The following is a 25,077-nucleotide window of genomic DNA, read 5'->3' on the forward strand; positions in this document are numbered from 1 at the left end:
TGTGACCATGTCACAGTCTCTTACTGTCTGCCACCATGTCGCAGTCTCTTACTGTCTGCCTTCATGTCACAGTCTCTTACTGTCTGTCACCATGTCACAGTCTCTTACTGTCTGCCACCATGTCGTAGTCTCTTACTGTCTGCCTTCATGTCACAGTCTCTTACTGTCTGTGACCATGTCACAGTCTCTTACTGTCTGCCACCATGTCGCAGTCTCTTACTGTCTGTCACCATGTCGCAGTCTCTTACTGTCTGTGACCATGTCACAGTCTCTTACTGTCTGCCACCATGTCGCAGTCTCTTACTGTCTGCCACCATGTCGTAGTCTCTTACTGTCTGCCTTCATGTCACAGTCTCTTACTGTCTGTGACCATGTCACAGTCTCTTACTGTCTGCCACCATGTCGCAGTCTCTTACTGTCTGCCTTCATGTCACAGTCTCTTACTGTCTGTGACCATGTCACAGTCTCTTACTGTCTGCCACCATGTCGCAGTCTCTTACAGTCTGCCACCATGTCGCAGTCTCTTACTGTCTGTCACCATGTCGCAGTCTCTTACTGTCTGCTGCCACCATGTCGCAGTCTCTTACTGTCTGTGACCAAGTCACAGTCTCTTACTGTCTGCCACCATGTCGCAGTCTCTTACTGTCTGCCTTCATGTCACAGTCCCTTACTGTCTGTGACCATGTCACAGTCTCTTACTGTCTGCCACCATGTCGCAGTCTCTTACTGTCTGCCTTCATGTCACAGTCTCTTACTGTCTGTGACCATGTCGCAGTCTCTTACTGTCTGCCACCATGTCGCAGTCTCTTACTGTCTGTCACCATGTCGCAGTTTCTTACTGTCTGCTGTCACCATGTCACAGTCTCTTACAGTCTGTCACCATGTCGCAGTCTCTTTCTGTCTGCCATCATGTCACAGTCTCTTACTGTCTGCCACCATGTCACACTCTCTTACTGTCTGTCACCATGTCGCTGTCTCTTACTGTCTGTCACCATGTCGCAGTCTCTTACTGTCTGGCACCATGTCACAGTCTCTTCCTGTCTGCCACCATGTCGCAGTCTCTTACTGTCTGCCTTCATGTCACAGTCTCTTACTGTCTGTCACCATGTCACAGTCTCCTTCTGTCTGCTGCCACCATGTCACAGTCTCTTACTGTCTGCTGTCACCATGTCACAGACTCTTACTGTCTGTCACCATGTCACAGTCTCTTTCTGTCTGCTGTCACCATGTCGCAGTCTCTTACTGTCTGCCACCATATCGCAGTCCCTTACTGTCTGGCACCATGTCGCAGTCTCTTTCTGTCTGCTGTCACCATGTCACAGTCTCTTTCTGTCTGTCACCATATCGCAGTCCCTTACTGTCTGGCACCATGTCGCAGTCTCTTACTCTCTGCTGCCACCATGTCGCAGTCTCTTACTCTCTGCTGCCACCATGTCGCAGTCTCTTACTCTCTGCTGCCACCATGTCGCAGTCTCTTACTGTCTGTCACTATGTCGCAGTCTCTTACTGTCTGTCACCATGTCACAGTCTCTTACTGTCTGCCACCATGACACAGTCTCTTTCTGTCTGTCACCACCTCGCAGTCTCTTAATGTCTGTCACCATGTCACAGTCTCTTACTGTCTGCTGCCATCATGTCACAGTCTCTTTCTCTCTGGTGTCACCATGTCACAGTCTCTTACTGTCTGTCACCATGTCAGTCTCTTACTGTCTGTCACCATGTCGCAGTCTCTTCCTGTCTGTCATCATGTCACAGTCTCTTTCTGTCTGCCACCATGTCACAGTCTCTTACTGTCTGTCACCATGTCGCAGTCTCTTACTGTCTGTCACCATGTCGCAGTCTCTTACTGTCTGTCACCATGTCACAGTCCCTTTCTGTCTGCTGTCACCATGTCGCAGTCTCTTACTGTCTGACACCATGCTGCTGTCTCTTTCTGTCTGCTGCCACCATATCGCAGTCTCTTACTGTCTGACACCATGCTGCTGTCTCTTACTCTCTGCTGCCACCATGTCACAGTCTCTTACTCTCTGCTGCAACCATGTCGCAGTCTCTTACTCTCTGCTGCCATCATGTCGCAGTCTGTTACTGTCTGCCATCATGTCACAGTCGCTTACTGTCTGCTGCAACCATGTCGCAGTCTCTTACTGTCTGCCATCATGTCACAGTCTCCTTCTGTCTGCTGCCACCATGTCACAGTCTCCTTCTGTCTGCTGCCACCATGTCACAGTCTCTTACTGTCTGCTGTCACCATGTCACAGACTCTTACTGTCTGTCACCATGTCGCAGTCTCTTACTGTCTGTCACCATGTCGCAGTCTCTTACTGTCTGCCACCATGTCACAGTCTCTTTCTGTCTGTCACCATATCGCAGTCCCTTACTGTCTGCCACCATGTCGCAGTCTCTTCCTGTCTGTCATCATGTCACAGTCTCTTTCTGTCTGCCACCATGTCACAGTCTCTTACTGTCTGCCACCATGTCACAGTCTCTTACTGTCTGTCACCATGTCGCAGTCTCTTACTGTCTGTCACCATGTTGCAGTCTCTTACTGTCTGTCACCATGTCACAGTCCCTTTCTGTCTGCTGTCACCATGTCGCAGTCTCTTACTGTCTGCCACCATGTCGCAGTCTCTGACTGTCTGTCACCATGTCGCAGTCTCTGACTGTCTGCTGCCATCATGTCACAGTCTCTTTTTTTCTGCTGTCACCATGTCACAGTCTCTTTCTGTCTGTCACCATGTCACAGTCTCTTACTGTCTGTCACCATGTCGCAGTCTCTTACTGTCGGTAATCATGTCACAGTCTCTGACTGTCTGTCACCATGTCACAGTCTCTTACTGTCTGTCACCAGGTCACAGTCTCTTACTGTATGTCACCATGTCGCAGTCTCTTACTGTCTGTCACCATGTCACAGTCTCTTACTGTCTGTCACCATGTCGCAGTCTCTTTCTGTCTGCTGCCACCATGTCGCAGTCTCTTACTGTCTGTCACCATGGCACAGTCTCTTACAGCCTGCCACCATGTCGCAGTCTCTTACTGTCTGTCACCATGTCGCAGTTTCTTACTGTCTGCCATCATGTCACAGTCTCTGACTGTCTGTCGCCATGTCACAGTCTCTTACTGTCTGCTGTCACCATGTCGCAGTCTCTTTCTGTCTGCTGCCACCATGTCGCAGTCTCTTACTGTCTGTCACCATGTCGCAGTTTCTTACTGTCTGCCATCATGTCACAGTCTCTGACTGTCTGTCACCATGTCGCAGTCTCTGACTGTCTGTCACCATGTCGCAGTCTCTTTCTGTCTGCTGCCACCATGTCGCAGTCTCTTACTGTCTGTCACCATGTCACAGTCTCTTACTGTCTGTCTCCATGTCACAGTCTCTTACAGCCTGCCACCATGTCGCAGTCTCTTACTGTCTGTCACCATGTCGCAGTTTCTTACTGTTTGCCATCATGTCACAGTCTCTGACTGTCTGTCGCCATGTCACAGTCTCTTACTGTCGGCTGTCACCATGTTACAGTCTCTTACTGTCTGTCACCATGTCGCAGTCTCTTACTGTCTGCCACCATGTCGCAGTCTCTTACTGTCTGCAATCATTTCGCAGTCCCTTACTGTCTGTGACCATGTCACAGTCTCTTACTGTCTGCCACCATGTCGCAGTCTCTTACTGTCTGCCTTCATGTCACAGTCTCTTACTGTCTGTGACCATGTCACAGTCTCTTACTGTCTGCCACCATGTCGCAGTCTCTTACTGTCTGTCACCATGTCGCAGTTTCTTACTGTCTGCTGTCACCATGTCACAGTCTCTTACAGTCTGTCACCATGTCGCAGTCTCTTTCTGTCTGCCATCATGTCACAGTCTCTTACTGTCTGCCACCATGTCACACTCTCTTACTGTCTGTCACCATGTCGCAGTCTCTTACTGTCTGTCACCATGTCGCAGTCTCTTACTGTCTGTCACCATGTCGCAGTCTCTTACTGTCTGGCACCATGTCACAGTCTCTTCCTGTCTGCCACCATGTCGCAGTCTCTTACTGTCTGCCTTCATGTCACAGTCTCTTACTGTCTGTCACCATGTCACAGTCTCTTACTGTCTGTGACCATGTCACAGTCTCTTACTGTCTGCCACCATGTCGCAGTCTCTTACTGTCTGCTGCCACCATGTTGCAGTCTCTTACTGTCTGCCACCATGTCGCAGTCTCTTACTGTCTGCCACCGTGTTGCAGTCTCTTTCTACCTGTCACCATGTCACAGTCTCTTACTGTCTGCCACCATGTCGCAGTCTCTTACTGTCTGCAATCATTTCGCAGTCTCTTACTGTCTGCCACCATGTCACAGTCTCTTACTGTCTGTCACCATGTCAGTCTCTTACTGTCTGTCACCATGTCGCAATCTCTTACTGTCTGTCACCATGTCGCAGTCTCTTACTGTCTGCTGTCACCATGTCGCAGTTTCTTACTGTCTGTCACCAAGTCGCAGTCTCTTACTGTCTGCCATCATGTCACAGTCTCTTACTGTCTGTGACCAAGTCACAGTCTCTTACTGTCTGCCACCATGTCGCAGTCTCTTACTGTCTGTGACCATGTCACAGTCTCTTACTGTCTGCCAACGTGTCGCAGTCTCTTTCTGTCTGTCACCATGTCGCAGTCCCTTACTGTCTGTCACCATGTCACAGTCTCTTACTGTCTGCCACCATGTCGCAGTCTCTCACTGTCTGTCACCATGTCGCAGTCTCTTACTGTCTGCTGCCACCATTTCATTGTCTCTTTCTGTCTGTCACCATGTCACAGTCTCTTACTGTCTGCTGTCACCATGTCGCAGTCTCTTACTGTCTGCCATCATGTCACAGTCTCCTACTGTCTGCTGCCACCATGTCGCAGTCTCGTACTGTCTGCCATCAGGTCACAGTCTCTTACTGTCTGTCACCATGTCGCAGTCTCTTACTGTCTGTCACCATGTCGCGGTCTCTTACTGTCTGCCACCATGTCGCAGTCTCTTACTGTCTGCCACCATGTCACAGTCTCTTACTGTCTGCCACCATGTCACAGTCTCTTACAGTCTGCCACGATGTCGCAGGCTCTTCCTGTCTGTCACCATGTCGCATTCTCTTACTGTCTGTCACCATGTCGCAGTCTCTTACTGTCTGTCACCATGTCACAGTCTCTTACTGTCTGCCACCATGTCGCAGTCTCTTACTGTCTGTCACCATGTCACAGTCTCTTACTGTCACTATGTCACAGTCTCTTACAGCCTGCCACCATGTCGCAGTCTCTTACTGTCTGTCACCTTGTCGCTGTTTCTTACTGTCTGCCATCATGTCACAGTCTCTGACTGTCTGTCGCCATGTCACAGTCCCTTACTGTCTGCTGTCACCATGTTACAGTCTCTTACTGTCTGTCACCATGTCGCAGTCTCTGACTGTCTGTCACCATGTCGCAGTATCTTTCTGTCTGCTGCCACCATGTCGCAGTCTCTTACTGTCTGTCACCATGTCACAGTCTCTTACTGTCTGTCACCATGTCGCAGTCTCTGACTGTCTGTCGCCATGTCACAGTCTCTTCCTGTCTGCCACCATGTGGCAGTCCCTTACTGTCTGCCACCATGTGGCCGTCCCTTACTGTCTGCCACCATGTCGCAGTCTCTTACTGTCTGTCACCATGTCACAGTCTCTTACTGTCTGTCACCATGTCGCAGTCCCTTACTGTCTGCCACCATGTCACAGTCTCTTACTGTCTGTCACCATGTCGCAGTCTCTGACTGTCTGTCACCATGTCGCAGTCCCTTACTGTCTGCAGCCACCATGTCACAGTCTCTTACTGTCTGCCAGCATGTCGCAGTCTCTTACTGTCTGTCACCATGTCACAGTCTCTTACTGTCTGCTGTCACCATGTCGCAGTCTCTTACTGTCTGTCACCATGTCACTGTCTCTTACTGTCTGCCACCATGTCACAGTCTCTTACTGTCTGTCACCATGTCACAGTCTCTTACTGTCTGCCACCATGTCGTAGTCTCTTACTGTCTGCCTTCATGTCACAGTCTCTTACTGTCTGTGACCATGTCACAGTCTCTTACTGTCTGCCACCATGTCGCAGTCTCTTACTGTCTGTCACCATGTCGCAGTCTCTTACTGTCTGTGACCATGTCACAGTCTCTTACTGTCTGCCACCATGTCGCAGTCTCTTACTGTCTGCCACCATGTCGTAGTCTCTTACTGTCTGCCTTCATGTCACAGTCTCTTACTGTCTGTGACCATGTCACAGTCTCTTACTGTCTGCCACCATGTCGCAGTCTCTTACTGTCTGCCTTCATGTCACAGTCTCTTACTGTCTGTGACCATGTCACAGTCTCTTACTGTCTGCCACCATGTCGCAGTCTCTTACAGTCTGCCACCATGTCGCAGTCTCTTACTGTCTGTCACCATGTCGCAGTCTCTTACTGTCTGCTGCCACCATGTCGCAGTCTCTTACTGTCTGTGACCAAGTCACAGTCTCTTACTGTCTGCCACCATGTCGCAGTCTCTTACTGTCTGCCTTCATGTCACAGTCCCTTACTGTCTGTGACCATGTCACAGTCTCTTACTGTCTGCCACCATGTCGCAGTCTCTTACTGTCTGCCTTCATGTCACAGTCTCTTACTGTCTGTCACCATGTCACAGTCTCTTACTGTCTGCCACCATGTCGTAGTCTCTTACTGTCTGCCTTCATGTCACAGTCTCTTACTGTCTGTGACCATGTCACAGTCTCTTACTGTCTGCCACCATGTCGCAGTCTCTTACTGTCTGTCACCATGTCGCAGTCTCTTACTGTCTGTGACCATGTCACAGTCTCTTACTGTCTGCCACCATGTCGCAGTCTCTTACTGTCTGCCACCATGTCGTAGTCTCTTACTGTCTGCCTTCATGTCACAGTCTCTTACTGTCTGTGACCATGTCACAGTCTCTTACTGTCTGCCACCATGTCGCAGTCTCTTACTGTCTGCCTTCATGTCACAGTCTCTTACTGTCTGTGACCATGTCACAGTCTCTTACTGTCTGCCACCATGTCGCAGTCTCTTACAGTCTGCCACCATGTCGCAGTCTCTTACTGTCTGTCACCATGTCGCAGTCTCTTACTGTCTGCTGCCACCATGTCGCAGTCTCTTACTGTCTGTGACCAAGTCACAGTCTCTTACTGTCTGCCACCATGTCGCAGTCTCTTACTGTCTGCCTTCATGTCACAGTCCCTTACTGTCTGTGACCATGTCACAGTCTCTTACTGTCTGCCACCATGTCGCAGTCTCTTACTGTCTGCCTTCATGTCACAGTCTCTTACTGTCTGTGACCATGTCGCAGTCTCTTACTGTCTGCCACCATGTCGCAGTCTCTTACTGTCTGTCACCATGTCGCAGTTTCTTACTGTCTGCTGTCACCATGTCACAGTCTCTTACAGTCTGTCACCATGTCGCAGTCTCTTTCTGTCTGCCATCATGTCACAGTCTCTTACTGTCTGCCACCATGTCACACTCTCTTACTGTCTGTCACCATGTCGCTGTCTCTTACTGTCTGTCACCATGTCGCAGTCTCTTACTGTCTGGCACCATGTCACAGTCTCTTCCTGTCTGCCACCATGTCGCAGTCTCTTACTGTCTGCCTTCATGTCACAGTCTCTTACTGTCTGTCACCATGTCACAGTCTCCTTCTGTCTGCTGCCACCATGTCACAGTCTCTTACTGTCTGCTGTCACCATGTCACAGACTCTTACTGTCTGTCACCATGTCACAGTCTCTTTCTGTCTGCTGTCACCATGTCGCAGTCTCTTACTGTCTGCCACCATATCGCAGTCCCTTACTGTCTGGCACCATGTCGCAGTCTCTTTCTGTCTGCTGTCACCATGTCACAGTCTCTTTCTGTCTGTCACCATATCGCAGTCCCTTACTGTCTGGCACCATGTCGCAGTCTCTTACTCTCTGCTGCCACCATGTCGCAGTCTCTTACTCTCTGCTGCCACCATGTCGCAGTCTCTTACTCTCTGCTGCCACCATGTCGCAGTCTCTTACTGTCTGTCACTATGTCGCAGTCTCTTACTGTCTGTCACCATGTCACAGTCTCTTACTGTCTGCCACCATGACACAGTCTCTTTCTGTCTGTCACCACCTCGCAGTCTCTTAATGTCTGTCACCATGTCACAGTCTCTTACTGTCTGCTGCCATCATGTCACAGTCTCTTTCTCTCTGGTGTCACCATGTCACAGTCTCTTACTGTCTGTCACCATGTCAGTCTCTTACTGTCTGTCACCATGTCGCAGTCTCTTCCTGTCTGTCATCATGTCACAGTCTCTTTCTGTCTGCCACCATGTCACAGTCTCTTACTGTCTGTCACCATGTCGCAGTCTCTTACTGTCTGTCACCATGTCGCAGTCTCTTACTGTCTGTCACCATGTCACAGTCCCTTTCTGTCTGCTGTCACCATGTCGCAGTCTCTTACTGTCTGACACCATGCTGCTGTCTCTTTCTGTCTGCTGCCACCATATCGCAGTCTCTTACTGTCTGACACCATGCTGCTGTCTCTTACTCTCTGCTGCCACCATGTCACAGTCTCTTACTCTCTGCTGCAACCATGTCGCAGTCTCTTACTCTCTGCTGCCATCATGTCGCAGTCTGTTACTGTCTACCATCATGTCACAGTCGCTTACTGTCTGCTGCAACCATGTCGCAGTCTCTTACTGTCTGCCATCATGTCACAGTCTCCTTCTGTCTGCTGCCACCATGTCACAGTCTCCTTCTGTCTGCTGCCACCATGTCACAGTCTCTTACTGTCTGCTGTCACCATGTCACAGACTCTTACTGTCTGTCACCATGTCGCAGTCTCTTACTGTCTGTCACCATGTCGCAGTCTCTTACTGTCTGCCACCATGTCACAGTCTCTTTCTGTCTGTCACCATATCGCAGTCCCTTACTGTCTGCCACCATGTCGCAGTCTCTTCCTGTCTGTCATCATGTCACAGTCTCTTTCTGTCTGCCACCATGTCACAGTCTCTTACTGTCTGCCACCATGTCACAGTCTCTTACTGTCTGTCACCATGTCGCAGTCTCTTACTGTCTGTCACCATGTTGCAGTCTCTTACTGTCTGTCACCATGTCACAGTCCCTTTCTGTCTGCTGTCACCATGTCGCAGTCTCTTACTGTCTGCCACCATGTCGCAGTCTCTGACTGTCTGTCACCATGTCGCAGTCTCTGACTGTCTGCTGCCATCATGTCACAGTCTCTTTTTTTCTGCTGTCACCATGTCACAGTCTCTTTCTGTCTGTCACCATGTCACAGTCTCTTACTGTCTGTCACCATGTCGCAGTCTCTTACTGTCGGTAATCATGTCACAGTCTCTGACTGTCTGTCACCATGTCACAGTCTCTTACTGTCTGTCACCAGGTCACAGTCTCTTACTGTATGTCACCATGTCGCAGTCTCTTACTGTCTGTCACCATGTCACAGTCTCTTACTGTCTGTCACCATGTCGCAGTCTCTTTCTGTCTGCTGCCACCATGTCGCAGTCTCTTACTGTCTGTCACCATGGCACAGTCTCTTACAGCCTGCCACCATGTCGCAGTCTCTTACTGTCTGTCACCATGTCGCAGTTTCTTACTGTCTGCCATCATGTCACAGTCTCTGACTGTCTGTCGCCATGTCACAGTCTCTTACTGTCTGCTGTCACCATGTCGCAGTCTCTGACTGTCTGTCACCATGTCGCAGTCTCTGACTGTCTGTCACCATGTCGCAGTCTCTTTCTGTCTGCTGCCACCATGTCGCAGTCTCTTACTGTCTGTCACCATGTCACAGTCTCTTACTGTCTGTCTCCATGTCACAGTCTCTTACAGCCTGCCACCATGTCGCAGTCTCTTACTGTCTGTCACCATGTCGCAGTTTCTTACTGTTTGCCATCATGTCACAGTCTCTGACTGTCTGTCGCCATGTCACAGTCTCTTACTGTCGGCTGTCACCATGTTACAGTCTCTTACTGTCTGTCACCATGTCGCAGTCTCTTACTGTCTGCCACCATGTCGCAGTCTCTTACTGTCTGCAATCATTTCGCAGTCTCTTACTGTCTGCCACCATGTCACAGTCTCTTACTGTCTGTCACCATGTCAGTCTCTTACTGTCTGTCACCATGTCGCAATCTCTTACTGTCTGTCACCATGTCAGTCTCTTACTGTCTGTCACCATGTCGCAATCTCTTACTGTCTGTCACCATGTCACAGTCTCTTACTGTCTGCTGCCACCATGTCGCAGTCTCTTACTGTCTGTCACCATGTCGCAGTTTCTTACTGTCTGTCACCAAGTCGCAGTCTCTTACTGTCTGCCACCATGTCACAGTCTCTTACTGTCTGCCACCATGTCGCAGTCTCTTACAGTCTGCCACCATGTCGCAGTCTCTTACTGTCTGTGACCAAGTCACAGTCTCTTACAGTCTGCCACCATGTCACAGTCTCTTACTGTCTGTGACCAAGTCACAGTCTCTTACTGTCTGCCACCATGTCGCAGTCTCTTACTGTCTGCCTTCATGTCACAGTCTCTTACTGTCTGTGACCATGTCACAGTCTCTTACTGTCTGCCACCATGTCGCAGTCTCTTACAGTCTGCCACCATGTCGCAGTCTCTTACTGTCTGTCACCATGTCGCAGTCTCTTACTGTCTGCTGCCACCATGTCGCAGTCTCTTACTGTCTGTGACCAAGTCACAGTCTCTTACTGTCTGCCACCATGTCGCAGTCTCTTACTGTCTGCCTTCATGTCACAGTCCCTTACTGTCTGTGACCATGTCACAGTCTCTTACTGTCTGCCACCATGTCGCAGTCTCTTACTGTCTGCCTTCATGTCACAGTCTCTTACTGTCTGTGACCATGTCACAGTCTCTTACTGTCTGCCACCATGTCGCAGTCTCTTACTGTCTGTCACCATGTCGCAGTTTCTTACTGTCTGCTGTCACCATGTCACAGTCTCTTACAGTCTGTCACCATGTCGCAGTCTCTTTCTGTCTGCCATCATGTCACAGTCTCTTACTGTCTGCCACCATGTCACACTCTCTTACTGTCTGTCACCATGTCGCAGTCTCTTACTGTCTGTCACCATGTCGCAGTCTCTTACTGTCTGGCACCATGTCACAGTCTCTTCCTGTCTGCCACCATGTCGCAGTCTCTTACTGTCTGCCTTCATGTCACAGTCTCTTACTGTCTGTCACCATGTCACAGTCTCTTACTGTCTGTGACCATGTCACAGTCTCTTACTGTCTGCCACCATGTCGCAGTCTCTTACTGTCTGCTGCCACCATGTTGCAGTCTCTTACTGTCTGTCACCATGTCGCAGTTTCTTACTGTCTGTCACCATGTCGCAGTCTCTTACTGTCTGCCACCGTGTTGCAGTCTCTTTCTACCTGTCACCATGTCACAGTCTCTTACTGTCTGCCACCATGTCGCAGTCTCTTACTGTCTGCAATCATTTCGCAGTCTCTTACTGTCTGCCACCATGTCACAGTCTCTTACTGTCTGTCACCATGTCAGTCTCTTACTGTCTGTCACCATGTCGCAATCTCTTACTGTCTGTCACCATGTCGCAGTCTCTTACTGTCTGCTGTCACCATGTCGCAGTTTCTTACTGTCTGTCACCAAGTCGCAGTCTCTTACTGTCTGTGACCATGTCACAGTCTCTTACTGTCTGCCACCGTGTCGCAGTCTCTTTCTGTCTGTCACCATGTCGCAGTCCCTTACTGTCTGTCACCATGTCACAGTCTCTTACTGTCTGCCACCATGTCGCAGTCTCTCACTGTCTGTCACCATGTCGCAGTCTCTTACTGTCTGCTGCCACCATTTCATTGTCTCTTTCTGTCTGTCACCATGTCACAGTCTCTTACTGTCTGCTGCCATCATGTCACAGTCTCTTACTGTCTGCTGTCACCATGTCGCAGTCTCTTACTGTCTGCCATCATGTCACAGTCTCCTACTGTCTGCTGCCACCATGTCGCAGTCTCGTACTGTCTGCCATCAGGTCACAGTCTCTTACTGTCTGTCACCATGTCGCAGTCTCTTACTGTCTGTCACCATGTCGCGGTCTCTTACTGTCTGCCACCATGTCGCAGTCTCTTACTGTCTGCCACCATGTCGCATTCTCTTACTGTCTGTCACCATGTCGCAGTCTCTTACTGTCTGTCACCATGTCACAGTCTCTTACTGTCTGCCACCATGTCGCAGTCTCTTACTGTCTGTCACCATGTCACAGTCTCTTACTGTCACTATGTCACAGTCTCTTACAGCCTGCCACCATGTCGCAGTCTCTTACTGTCTGTCACCTTGTCGCTGTTTCTTACTGTCTGCCATCATGTCACAGTCTCTGACTGTCTGTCGCCATGTCACAGTCCCTTACTGTCTGCTGTCACCATGTTACAGTCTCTTACTGTCTGTCACCATGTCGCAGTCTCTGACTGTCTGTCACCATGTCGCAGTATCTTTCTGTCTGCTGCCACCATGTCGCAGTCTCTTACTGTCTGTCACCATGTCACAGTCTCTTACTGTCTGTCACCATGTCGCAGTCTCTGACTGTCTGTCGCCATGTCACAGTCTCTTCCTGTCTGCCACCATGTGGCAGTCCCTTACTGTCTGCCACCATGTGGCCGTCCCTTACTGTCTGCCACCATGTCGCAGTCTCTTACTGTCTGTCACCATGTCACAGTCTCTTACTGTCTGTCACCATGTCGCAGTCCCTTACTGTCTGCCACCATGTCACAGTCTCTTACTGTCTGTCACCATGTCACAGTCTCTTACTGTCTGTCACCATGTCGCAGTCCCTTACTGTCTGCAGCCACCATGTCACAGTCTCTTACTGTCTGCCAGCATGTCGCAGTCTCTTACTGTCTGTCACCATGTCACAGTCTCTTACTGTCTGCTGTCACCATGTCGCAGTCTCTTACTGTCTGTCACCATGTCACAGTCTCTTACTGTCTGCCAGCATGTCGCAGTCTCTTACTGTCTGTCACCATGTCACAGTCTCTTACTGTCTGCTGTCACCATGTCGCAGTCTCTTACTGTCTGTCACCATGTCACTGTCTCTTACTGTCTGCCACCATGTCACAGTCTCTTTCTGTCTGTCACCATGTCACAGTCTCTTACTGTCTGCCACCATGTCGTAGTCTCTTACTGTCTGCCTTCATGTCACAGTCTCTTACTGTCTGTGACCATGTCACAGTCTCTTACTGTCTGCCACCATGTCGCAGTCTCTTACTGTCTGTCACCATGTCGCAGTCTCTTACTGGCTGTCGCCATGTCGCAGTCTCTTACTGTCCGCTGCCACCATTTCATTGTCTCTTTCTGTCTGTCACCATGTCACAGTCTCTTACTGTCTGCTGCCATCATGTCACAGTCTCTTACTGTCTGCTGTCACCATGTCGCAGTCTCTTCCTGTCTGTCACCATGTCGCAGTCTCTTACTGTCTGCCACCATGTCGCAGTCTCTTACTGTCTGCTGCCACCATGTCGCAGTCTCTTACTGTCTGTCACCATGTCACAGTCTCTTACTGTCTGCTGCCACCATGTCGCAGTCTCTTACTGTCTGCTGCCACCATGTCGCAGTCTCTTACTGTCTGCTGCCACCATGTCACAGTTTCTTCCTGTCTGCCACCATCTCACATTCTCTTACTGTCTGTCACCATGTCGCAGTCTCTTACTGTCTGTCACCATGTCGCAGTCTCTTACTGTCTGTCACCATGTCGCGGTCTCTTACTGTCTGCCACCATGTCGCAGTCTCTTATTGTCTGCTGCCACCATGTCACAGACTCTTACAGCCTGCCACCATGTCGCAGTCTCTTACTGTCTGTCACCATGTCGCAGTCTCTTACTGTCTGCTGCCACCATGTCGCAGTCTCTTACTGTCTGCCACCAAGTCACAGTTTCTTCCTGTCTGCCACCATCTCACATTCTCTTACTGTCTGTCACCATGTCGCAGTCTCTTACTGTCTGTCACAATGTCGCAGTCTCTTACTGTCTGTCACCATGTCGCAGTCTCTGACAGTCTGTCGCCATGTCACAGTCTCTTCCTGTCTGCCACCATGTGGCAGTCCCTTACTGTCTGCCACCATGTCGCAGTCTCTTACTGTCTGTCACCATGTCACAGTCTCTTACTGTCTGTCACCATGTCGCAGTCCCTTACTGTCTGCCACCATGTCACAGTCTCTTACTGTCTGTCACCATGTCACAGTCTCTTACTGTCTGTCACCATGTCGCAGTCCCTTACTGTCTTCCACCATGTCACAGTCTCTTACTGTCTGTCACCATGTCACAGTCTCTTACTGTCTGTCACCATGTCGCAGTCCCTTACTGTCTGTCACCATGTCGCAGTCTCTTACTGTCTGTCACCATGTCGCAGTCTCTTACTGTCTGTCATCATGTCACAGTCTCTTACTGTCTGTCATCATGTCACAGTCTCTTACTGTCTGCTGCCACCATGTCACAGTCTCTTACTGTCTGCCAGCATGTCGCAGTCTCTTACTGTCTGTCACCATGTCACAGTCTCTTACTGTCTGCTGTCACCATGTCGCAGTCTCTTACTGTCTGTCACCATGTCACAGTCTCTTACTGTCTGCTGTCACCATGTCACAGTCTCTTACTGTCTGTCACCATGTCACAGTCTCTTACTGTCTGTCACCATGTCGCAGTCCCTTACTGTCTTCCACCATGTCACAGTCTCTTACTGTCTGTCACCATGTCACAGTCTCTTACTGTCTGTCACCATGTCGCAGTCCCTTACTGTCTGCTGCCACCATGTCGCAGTCTCTTACTGTCTGTCACCATGTCGCAGTCTCTTACTGTCTGTCATCATGTCACAGTCTCTTACTGTCTGCTGCCACCATGTCGCAGTCTCTTACTGTCTGTCACCATGTCGCAGTCTCTTACTGTCTGTCACCATGTCGCGGTCTCTTACTGTCTGCCACCATGTCGCAGTCTCTTACTGTCTGCCACCAAGTCACAGTCTCTTCCTGTCTGCCACCATCTCACATTCTCTTACTGTCTGTCACCATGTCGCAGTCTCTTACTGTCTGTCACCATGTCGCAGTCTCTTACTGTCTGTCACCATGTTGCGGTCTCTTACTGTCTGTCACCATGTCGCAGTCTCTTACTGTCTGTCACCATGTCGCGGTCTCTTACTGTCTGCCACCATGTCGCAGTCTCTTACTGTCTGTCACCATGTCGCGGTCTCTTACTGTCTGCCACCATGTCACAGTCTCTTCCTGTCTGCCACCATCTCACATTCTCTTACTGTCTGTCACCATGTCGCAGTCTCTTACTGTCTGCCACCATGTCGCAGTCTCTTACTGTCTGCCACCATGTCACAGTCTCTTACTGTCTGTCACCATGTCGCAGTCTCTTACTGTCTGTCACCATGTCGCAGTCCCTTACTGTCTGTCACCATGTCGCAGTCCCTTACTGTCTGTCACCATGTCGCGGTCTCTTACTATCTGCCACCATGTCACAGTCTCTTACTGTCTGTCACCATGTCGCAGTCCCTTACTGTCTGTCACCATGTCGCTGTCCCTTACTGTCTGTCACCATGTCGCGGTCTCTTACTATCTGCCACCATGTCGCAGTCCCTTACTGTCTGTCACCATGTCGCTGTCCCTTACTGTCTGTCACCATGTCGCGGTCTCTTACTATCTGTCACCATGTCACAGTCTCTTACTGTCTGTCACCATGTCGCAGTCTCTTATTGTCAGTCACCATGTCGCAGTCTCTTACTGTCTGCCACCATGTCACAGTCTCTTACTGTCTGTCACCATGTCGCAGTCTCTTACAGTCTGCCACGATGTCGCAGGCTCTTCCTGTCTGTCACCATGTCACAGTCTCTTACTGTCTGTCACCATGTCGCGGTCTCTTACTATCTGCCACCATGTCACAGTCTCTGACTGTCTGCCACCATGTCACAGTCTCTTACTGTCTGTCACCATGTCGCAGTCTCTTACAGTCTGCCACGATGTCGCAGGCTCTTCCTGTCTGTCACCATGTCACAGTCTCTTACTGTCTGCCACCATGTCGCAGTCTCTTACTGTCTGCCACCATGTCACAGTCTCTTACTGTCTGCTGTCACCATGATACAGTCTCTTACTGTCTGTCACCATGTCGCAGTCTCTGACTGTCTGTCACCATGTCACAGTCTCTTACTGTCTGCCACCATGTCACAGTCTCTTTCAGCCTGCCACCATGTCGCAGTCTCTTACTGTCTGTCACCATGTCGCAGTCTCTGACAGTCTGTCGCCATGTCACAGTCTCTTCCTGTCTGCCGCCATGTGGCAGTCCCTTACTGTCTGCCACCATGTGGCAGTCCCTTACTGTCTGCCACCATGTCACAGTCTCTTACTGTCTGTCACCATGTCACAGTCTCTTACTGTCTGTCACCATGTCGCAGTCTCTTACTGTCTGTCACCATGTCGCAGTCTCTTACTGTCTGTCACCATGTCGCAGTCTCTTACTGTCTGTCACCATGTCACAGTCTCTTACTGTCTGTCACCATGTCACAGTCTCTTACTGTCTGTCACCATGTCACAGTCTCTTACTGTCTGTCACCATGTCGCAGTCTCTTACTGTCTGCCACCATGTCACAGTCTCTTACTGTCTGTCACCATGTCACAGTCTCTTACTGTCTGTCACCATGTCGCAGTCTCTTACTGTCTGTCACCATGTCACAGTCTCTTACTGTCTGTTACCATGTCACAGTCTCTTACTGTCTGTCACCATGTCGCAGTCTCTTACTGCCTGCCAGCATGTCGCAGTATCTTACTTCCTGTCACCATGTCACAGTCTCTTACTGTCTGCCACCATGTGGCAGTCCCTTACTGTCTGCTGCCACCATGTCGCAGTCTCTTACTGTCTGTCACCATGTCACAGTCTTTTTCAGTCTGTCACCATGTCGCAGTCTCTTTCTGTCTGCCATCATGTCACAGTCTCTTACTGTCTGCCACCATGTCACAGTCTCTTACTGTCTGTCACCATGTCGCAGTCTCTTACTGTCTGCCACCATGTCGCTGTCTCTTACTGTCTGTCACCATGTCGCTGTCTCTTACTGTCTGTCACCATGTCGCAGTCTCTTACTGTCTGTCACCATGTCGCAGTCTCTTACTGTCTGCCATCATGTCTCAGTTTCTTACTGTCTGCCACCATGTCACAGTCTCTTACTGTCTGTCACCATGTCGCAGTCTCTTACTGTCTGTCACCATGTCCAAGTCTCTTACTGTCTGCCACCATGTCACAGTCTCTTACTGTCTGTCACCATGTCACAGTCTCTGACTGTCTGTCACCATGTCGCAGTCTCTTACTGTCTGTCACCATGTCGCAGTCTCTTACTGTCTGTCACCATGTCACAATCTCTTACTGTCTGTCACCATGTCGCAGTCTCTTACTGTCTGCCACCATGTCACAGTCTCTTACTGTCTGTCACCATGTCACAGTCTCTTACTGTCTGTCACCATGTCACAGTCTCTTACTGTCTGTCACCATGTCGCAGTCTCTTACTGTCTGTTACCATGTCACAGTCTCTTACTGTCTGTCACCATGTCGCAGTCTCTTACTGTCTGCCACCATGTCACAGTCTCTTACTGTCTGTCACCATGTCACAGTCTCTTACTGTCTGTCACCATGTCACAGTCTCTTACTGTCTGTCACCATGTCGCAGTCTCTTACTGTCTGTCACCATGTCGCAGTCTCTTACTGTCTGTCACCATGTCGCAGTCTCTTACTGTCTGCCACCATGTCACAGTCTCTTACTGTCTGTCACCATGTCACAGTCTCTTACTGTCTGTCACCATGTCACAGTCTCTTACTGTCTGTCACCATGTCGCAGTCTTTTTCTGTCTGCTGCCACCATGTCGCAGTCTCTTACTGTCTGTCACCATGTCACAGTCTCTTACTGTCTGTCACCATGTCGCAGTCTTTTTCTGTCTGCTGCCACCATGTCACAGTCTCTTACTGTCTGTCACCATGTCGCAGTCTCTTACTGTCTGTTACCATGTCACAGTCTCTTACTGTCTGTCACCATGTCGCAGTCTCTTACTGTCTGTCACCATGTCACAGTCTCTTACTGTCTGTCACCATGTCGCAGTCTCTTACTGTCTGCCACCATGTCACAGTCTCTTACTGTCTGTCACCATGTCACAGTCTCTTACTGTCTGTCACCATGTCACAGTCTCTTACTGTCTGTCACCATGTCACAGTCTCTTACTGTCTGTCACCATGTCACAGTCTCTTACTGTCTGTCACCATGTCGCAGTCTTTTTCTGTCTGCTGCCACCATGTCATGGTTGGACTTAAAACTTGAAAATATGTCACTGTCTCTATTGGCAGGCACACAATATCACAAAATCTTCCCTTCTCCCTGAAGAAAATGTTTAAGAAAACAGACATAACACTCAGTCACGGTTTAGATAAAGTTTATTTGTTAGTGTCACAAGTAGTCTTACATCAACACTGCAATGAAGGTCCTGTGAAAATCCCCTAGTCACCACACTCCGACGCCTGTTCGGGAACACTGAGGGAGAATTTAGCATGGCCAATGCACCTAACCAGCAAGTCTTTCAGACTGTAGGAGGAAACTGGAGCACCCGGAAGAAAACCCACGCAGACATGGGGAGAATGTGCAAACTCCACACAGACAGTGACCCAAGCCAGGAATTGAACCCGGGTCCCTGGCGCTGTGAGGCAGCGGTGCTAACCACTGTGCCACCGTGCTGCTCCAATGTCCACTCCACTCTGGGCTGGGAAATTCCACTGATTCATGACCCTTTGAGTGGAATAATTCCTCCTCATTTCTGTTTCAAATCTTCCCTCCTTTAGCCTAAAACTGTGACCTTTCATTTTAGAATGTTCAACAAGGGGAGACATCCACTCTACGTCAACCCTGTCAGTCCCGTTTAGCATCACATATTGATCTCACCCCAGCACAGCCCTAACTATAGTATTCAGCCTACTTCTCCTTGACTGGATACCCCTCACCAGAAGAAACAGTTTTTATCTAACTTATCGAACTCATCTTAACCACCTCGATTAGTTTGCCTCTTAATCTTCTATATTCAAGGGGATACCAGTCTAGTGCAGGCCTCCATAATCCAACTTTCTTTGCAAATTATATGTAAAAGAATGATCAATATTCTTGTACAGCATAATAAGATGCATTAATGGATTTGATTTTCATTTAATCCATGTTGTCAACGTGATTGCAACCTGAATATGCTTCCTCCAAATATGGGCAGAACTCTCAGGGGGCAATCTGACCAAAAATATTCCAAGTGCCAAACTAGCGTGGAAACAGGAGAGAATCAATCTTGATGTTTTTTGGCGAGTTAAAAACGGAATCTTACCTCACTCTATCAAGGAAATGAAGCCAAATCTGTTTCTCGCCAGGAGGTGGTGGGGCCTGAGCTTGCCAAAAGCTGGCAGTTTGCATCAGAGGGCGCCATTGCGCATGCTCGGATCTCTGTGTTCTGCAAATGCAGATCTGTCATTGGCTGCCTCCCCCAGCTACAGCCAGCCTTTGTGGCTGATTCTTTTCCCCCACCGCTACTGCGGGGCTTTGCATCCAATCCCCACCCCACCCGGACCGATCGTCCCATCTTTTCGGGTGCGAGGCTGATCTCGCCGGATATCTGGTGCCGGCAAGATTGTGAGAGGGGGCGAAATGGGGCACGAACCTGATTTCTCGGCTGCCTCGCGATCTTGCCGGCTCGCTCTGCTGGCCGATGGTAAGATCGCGCGGCCTTAGTGTTTGCTCAGTGTCTTGTGTTCACTCTCTTTGGTGTATGTGTGTAATATGTGTATCTCTAACATACTCTTTCCTGTCCATTCCCCCAGGATTTGTGGACTTAACACTTCATGACCAAGTGCAATTGCTGGAATGCTGCTGGTTAGAAATCCTAATGATTGGTCTCGTGTGGCGCTCCATGGAACACCCTGGGAAGCTCATATTTGCACCGGACCTGGTTTTGGACAGGTACGTCCATCTTAGCTTATTGCTTCACACATATTGGCCTCCGTAGATCATGCATTGATCAAATATGTTAGCATTTGTTTTGAGAGGGCTAGAATACAAGAGCAGGGATGTACTGCCGAGGCTTTATAAGGCTCTGGTCCGACCACATTTGGAATATTGCGAGCAATTTTGGGCCCCGTATCTAAGGAAAGCTGGCCTTGGAAAGGGTCCAGAAGAGGTTCACAAGAATAATCCCAGGAGTGAAAAGCTTGACATATGAGGAGCGTTTGAGGACTCTGGGTCTATCCTCGATGGAGTTTATAAGGATGAGGGGGGGATCTCATTGAAACTTACAGAATGCTGAAAGGTCTAGATAGAATCATAGAATCCCTACAGTGCAGAAGGAGGCCATTCGGCCCATCGAGTCTGCACTGACCACAATCCCACCCAGGCCCTATTCCCGTAACCACACATACTTACCCTGCTCGTCCTCCTGACACTAAGGGTCACCTTAGCATGGCCAATGAACCTAACCCACACATCATCGGACTGTGGGAGGAAACTGGAGCATGCGGAGGAAACCCACGCAGACACGGGCAAAATGTGCAAACTCCACACAGACAGTGACCCGAGGCCGGATTTGAACCCGGATCCCTCGCACTGTGAGGCAGCAGTGCTAACCACTGTGCCACCACGGTGAATTTGGGGAAGATGTTTCCATCAGTAGGAGAGACTAGGATCCGAGGGCACAGCCTCAGAATAAAGGGACGACCTTTAGAACCGAGATGAGGAGGAATTTCTTCAGCCAGAGTGTGGTGAATCTGTGGAATTCAATGCCCCAGAGGGCTGTGGAGGCCAGTTCATTGAGTGTATTTAAGACAGAGATAGATAGGTTCTTGATTGGTAAGGGGATCAAAGGTTACGGGGAAAAGCCAGGGATTGAGAAACTTATGTTTGAATGGTGGAACAGATTCGATGGGCTGAATGGCCTAATCCTGCTCCTATATCTTATGGTCTCTTATGACCGTATCTTCATTGCTCCTCCTACTATCAGTTGATAGGATGATGAACACAGAATGGAGAAGCACTATTGGTTCAACTGACGAGATTTGGTTGGGTGTGTGGGGGGTGGGGCGGGGGGCAGGTTCGTAATGGAATGATAACATAGTACATTCCAGAAACAAATTATTGATTGAGTGGGATTAGCACGTGCAAAATCCAACATGGGGTGAAGGGGGGATCAGGATATTGTAAATCGATGATCAGCCATGATCATAATAAATGGCGGAGCAGGCGCGAAGGGCCGAATGGCCTCCTCCTACTTCTAGTTTCCATGTATTGATGTTGGATTTGGTGAACCTGATTTACAGATAGGATGCAGTGGTGTAGAGGTACTGTCATAGAATAGAAACATAGAATCCCTACAGTGCAGAAGGAGGCCATTTGGCCCATCGAGTCTGTCCCACCCAGACCCTATCCCCATATCGTCAATAGTGGGGAGACATTTTCTATCTTCAATATTAGGGAGACATTTGCTATTGTCAACACTGGGGTGACAATTGCTATCCGAGTGACACGGTGGCACAGTGGTTAGCACTGCTGTCTCACAGCGCCAGGGACCTGGGTTCGGTTCCCGGCTTGGGTCACTGTCTGTGCGGAGTTTGCACGTTCTCCCTGTGTCTGCGCGGGTTTCCTCCGGGTGCTCCGGTTTCCTCCCACAGTCTGAAAAACGTGTGGGTTAGGCTGATTAGCCACGCTAAATTTGTTAGGGAGATTTGCAGGGTAAATACGTGGGGTTACGGGGATAGGGCCTGGGTGGGATTGTTGTCGGTGCAGGCTCGATGGGCTGAATGGCCTCCTTCTGCACTGTAGGGATTCTGTGATCTTCTTATCTTCAGCAACTATTCCAGAATCTATCGAATTTAGGAAGATGATCACCAATGCATCCACTATCTCCATAGATACCTTTTTCAACACTCTGGGGTGTAGAATATTGGGTGCCAGGGACTTATCAGCTGTCAGTCCCTTTAATCTTTCCAATACAACCATCGTACTAAGACTAATTTCCTTCAATTCCTCATTCTTTCTCGTCCCTCTGACCTCTAATTCTAGGAGATTTCTTGCATCTTTCTCAATGAAGACAGATAGAAAGTAATTATTTCATTTCTCTGTCACTTCTCTATCAATTTTCCTGACTCCGCCTATAAATGGATCCACATTTGCTTTTGCATTTCTTTTTTATATACTTACAGAAGCTTTTACAGTCCATTTTTATGTTTTTTTTTACAATCATATTCTATTTTTTACTTTATCAGTTTCTTGGTCTTCCTTTGCGGTACAATGGAACAATCCGGCACGGTGGCACAGTGGTTAGCACTGCTGCCTCACAGCGCCAGGAACCCGGGTTCAATTCCGGCCACAGGTCACTGTCTGTGTGGAGTTTGCACATTCTCCCCATGTCTGCGTGGGTTTCCTCCGGGTGTTTTGGTTTCTTCCCACAGTCCAAAGATGTGTGGGTTAGGCTGATTGGCCATGGTAAATTGCCCATTTGTGTCGGGGGATTAACAGGGTAAATACGTGGGATAGGTATGGGTGGGATTGTGGTTGGTGCAGGATCAATGGGCTGAATGGCCTCCTTCTGGAGGGATTCTATGATCTGCTATTCTAAAATCTTCCCAATTGTCAAGAAGCAGAGATCATAGAGTCATAGAGATTTACAGCATGGAAACAGGCCCTTCGGCCCAACTTGTCCATGCCGCCCTTTTTTTAACCACTAAACTAGTCCCAATTGCCTACATTTGGCCCATATCCCTTTATACCCATCCTACCCATGTAACTATCTAAATGCTTTTTAAAAGACAAAATTGTACCCGCCTCTACTACTACCTCTGGCAGCTTGTTCCAGCCAATTACCACCCTCCTGTGTGAAAATATTGCCCCTCTGGACCCTTTTGTATCTCTCCCCTCTCACCTTAAACCTATGCCCTCTAGTTTTAGACTCCCCTACCTTTGGGAAAAGATCTTGACTATCTACCTTATATATACCCCTCATTATTTTATGGACCTCGATAAGATCACCCCTAAGCCTCCTACGCTCCAGGGAAAAAAGTCCAAGTCTATCCAGCCTCTCCTTAGAACTCAAACCATCAAGTTCTGCTGGTTTTAAATGTTCTATATTTGTTAGATGTTAGAAATAAGGTATAGATTTAAGAGGGTTTAATTTAGTGTTTCTGTATAGGAAAGGGTACAACTCATGTTAGATGAAGCTGTTGCATGTATCGAGGGTTTTGATTTCAGTTCAAACTGTGCTTCCACTGTGTTGAGAGAAAGTTTACAACGGGAAAGGTAAACATGAGCCTGGGGAAAGAATGCGGTGCTGCTTAGCAACCAGGGGCCACTTTAGGAGAGACAGACCTTGTGGTGGTGTTTTAGCTGAATCCAGGCAGATGGGACTAGACAGCTAGAGAAAGAATAGCTCTCTCAGCCTTGTCAGGAGCAGAAGTGGGACAAGGGTGCTACAAAAAGGCAAACTTCCCAAAAGGAACATCAGAAACTAAAGAACAGCTAGTTATGGAAACTAGAGAATGAAAAGAGACCTTCCAGGAAATTAGAAGTCAAATGAACAATCAGAAAGTTAAAAACACAACTGGAAAGTTAAACAACTGGTAATGTTGACTAATAAAATGCCAAAGATATCTGAAGTGATCCTAATGTTCGTGATAGCTTACTACATCCTGCGAAGCGATTGTTGAAATAAATAGTGAGGCAATTGCTGGCTGGGTCTCCGAGTCTGTGTTGAGGGTGGCACGGTGGCACAGTGGTTAGCACTGTTGCCTCACAGTGCCGGGGACCTGGGTTCGATTCCCGGCTCGGGTGACTGTCTGTGTGGATGTTTGCACGTTCTCCCCGTGTCTGCATGGGTTTCTTCCGGGTGCTCCGGTTTTCTCCCATAGTCCAAAGATGTGCAGGTTAGGTCGATTGCCCTTGACAAATTGCCCCTTAGTGTCCCAAAGATGTGTAGGTTAGAGGGATTGGCTGTGGTAAATTACTAATTACCGGGATTAGGGTGGGGGAGCAGGCTTGGGTAAGATACTCTGTCAGAGAATCAGTGCCGGCTCAATTGACCAAATGGCCTCTTCTGCATTGTGGGGATTCTTTTATTCTGTGATTCTATAAAAAATATGAAAGCTTTCAAGACAAAGGAATGTTAAAAGGAGAATTGGAAAACCTGGAAGTGGATCCTTGCTAAAACAGCTCAGAGAATACCTTGTTTGAAAGGAGAGTTGGAAAACCTAGAGGTGGATCCTTGATGAAAACAACTGAGTGAAAGCATTATTTGAAAGAAGATTTTGAAGTGTGTATTTCTGAGAGTCGAGTTTGGAAACCCTCGTATGATCATGAGCTAGGGAGAATTTGAGGAGAATTCTATTGAGTGGCATCTGCCACTGGGTTTCAGAGTGGGGTGTTGTCTAACCACAGTTAGCCTATTGGGTGCAGATACTGTGTGTTTATTGAGAATATTACAGCATAAGATACTAGGGGAGCCAATGGCCTAGTGGTATTATCGCTAGACTATTAATCCAGAAACTCAGCTAATGTATTGAGGACCCGGGTTCGAATCCCACCATGGCAGGTGGTAGAATTTGAATTCAATAAAAAATATCTGAAATTAAAAATCTACTAATGACCATGAAGGCATTGTCAGAAAAACCCGTCTGGTTCACTCATGTCCTTTAGGGAAGGAAATTTGTCGCCCTTACCCGGTCTGGCCTACATATGACTCCGGAGCCATAGCAATGTGGTTGACTCTCAACTGACCTCGGGCAACGAGTGATGGCTAATAAATGCTGGCCAGCCAGCGACGCCCATGTCCCACGAATGAATTTAAAAAAGATACATTGTGTAATCTATGTTATCTTTGAAGTCTGAGTAGCTTTGTGAAGATCAGGAGGGAGTGAAGGAGTATTGTATTCTAGTCAAACTTTTCATGTTTTATCAATGTTTTTTCTAGTTGTTAAAAGCTAGCTGACAGTCCTGTGACTCAGTTCTTCCAGGTTTTCTATAAGAAGTAGGGGAGATCCTAAATGATCCTAAATGATCTATAAGAAGTAGGGGA

At 48.8% G+C, this 25,077-nt stretch overlaps 1 protein-coding gene across 9 annotated transcripts in view; it reads left to right on the plus strand.

Annotated features, from left to right (window-relative positions):
• The window catches only part of esr1 (estrogen receptor 1), an 887,250-nt gene that overhangs the window by 437,236 nt on the left and 424,937 nt on the right, over positions 1 to 25,077 (plus strand). For all 9 annotated transcript variants that reach the window (XM_078230315.1, XM_078230313.1, XM_078230309.1 and 6 more), the window contains exon 5: positions 19,844 to 19,982. In XM_078230315.1, coding sequence (XP_078086441.1) covers positions 19,844 to 19,982 — 139 coding nt within the window. The remainder of the gene's footprint in view (positions 1 to 19,843; positions 19,983 to 25,077) is intronic.

This window comes from Mustelus asterias, chromosome 15 (genome assembly GCF_964213995.1).
Source record: "Mustelus asterias chromosome 15, sMusAst1.hap1.1, whole genome shotgun sequence".
NCBI lineage: Eukaryota > Metazoa > Chordata > Chondrichthyes > Carcharhiniformes > Triakidae > Mustelus > Mustelus asterias.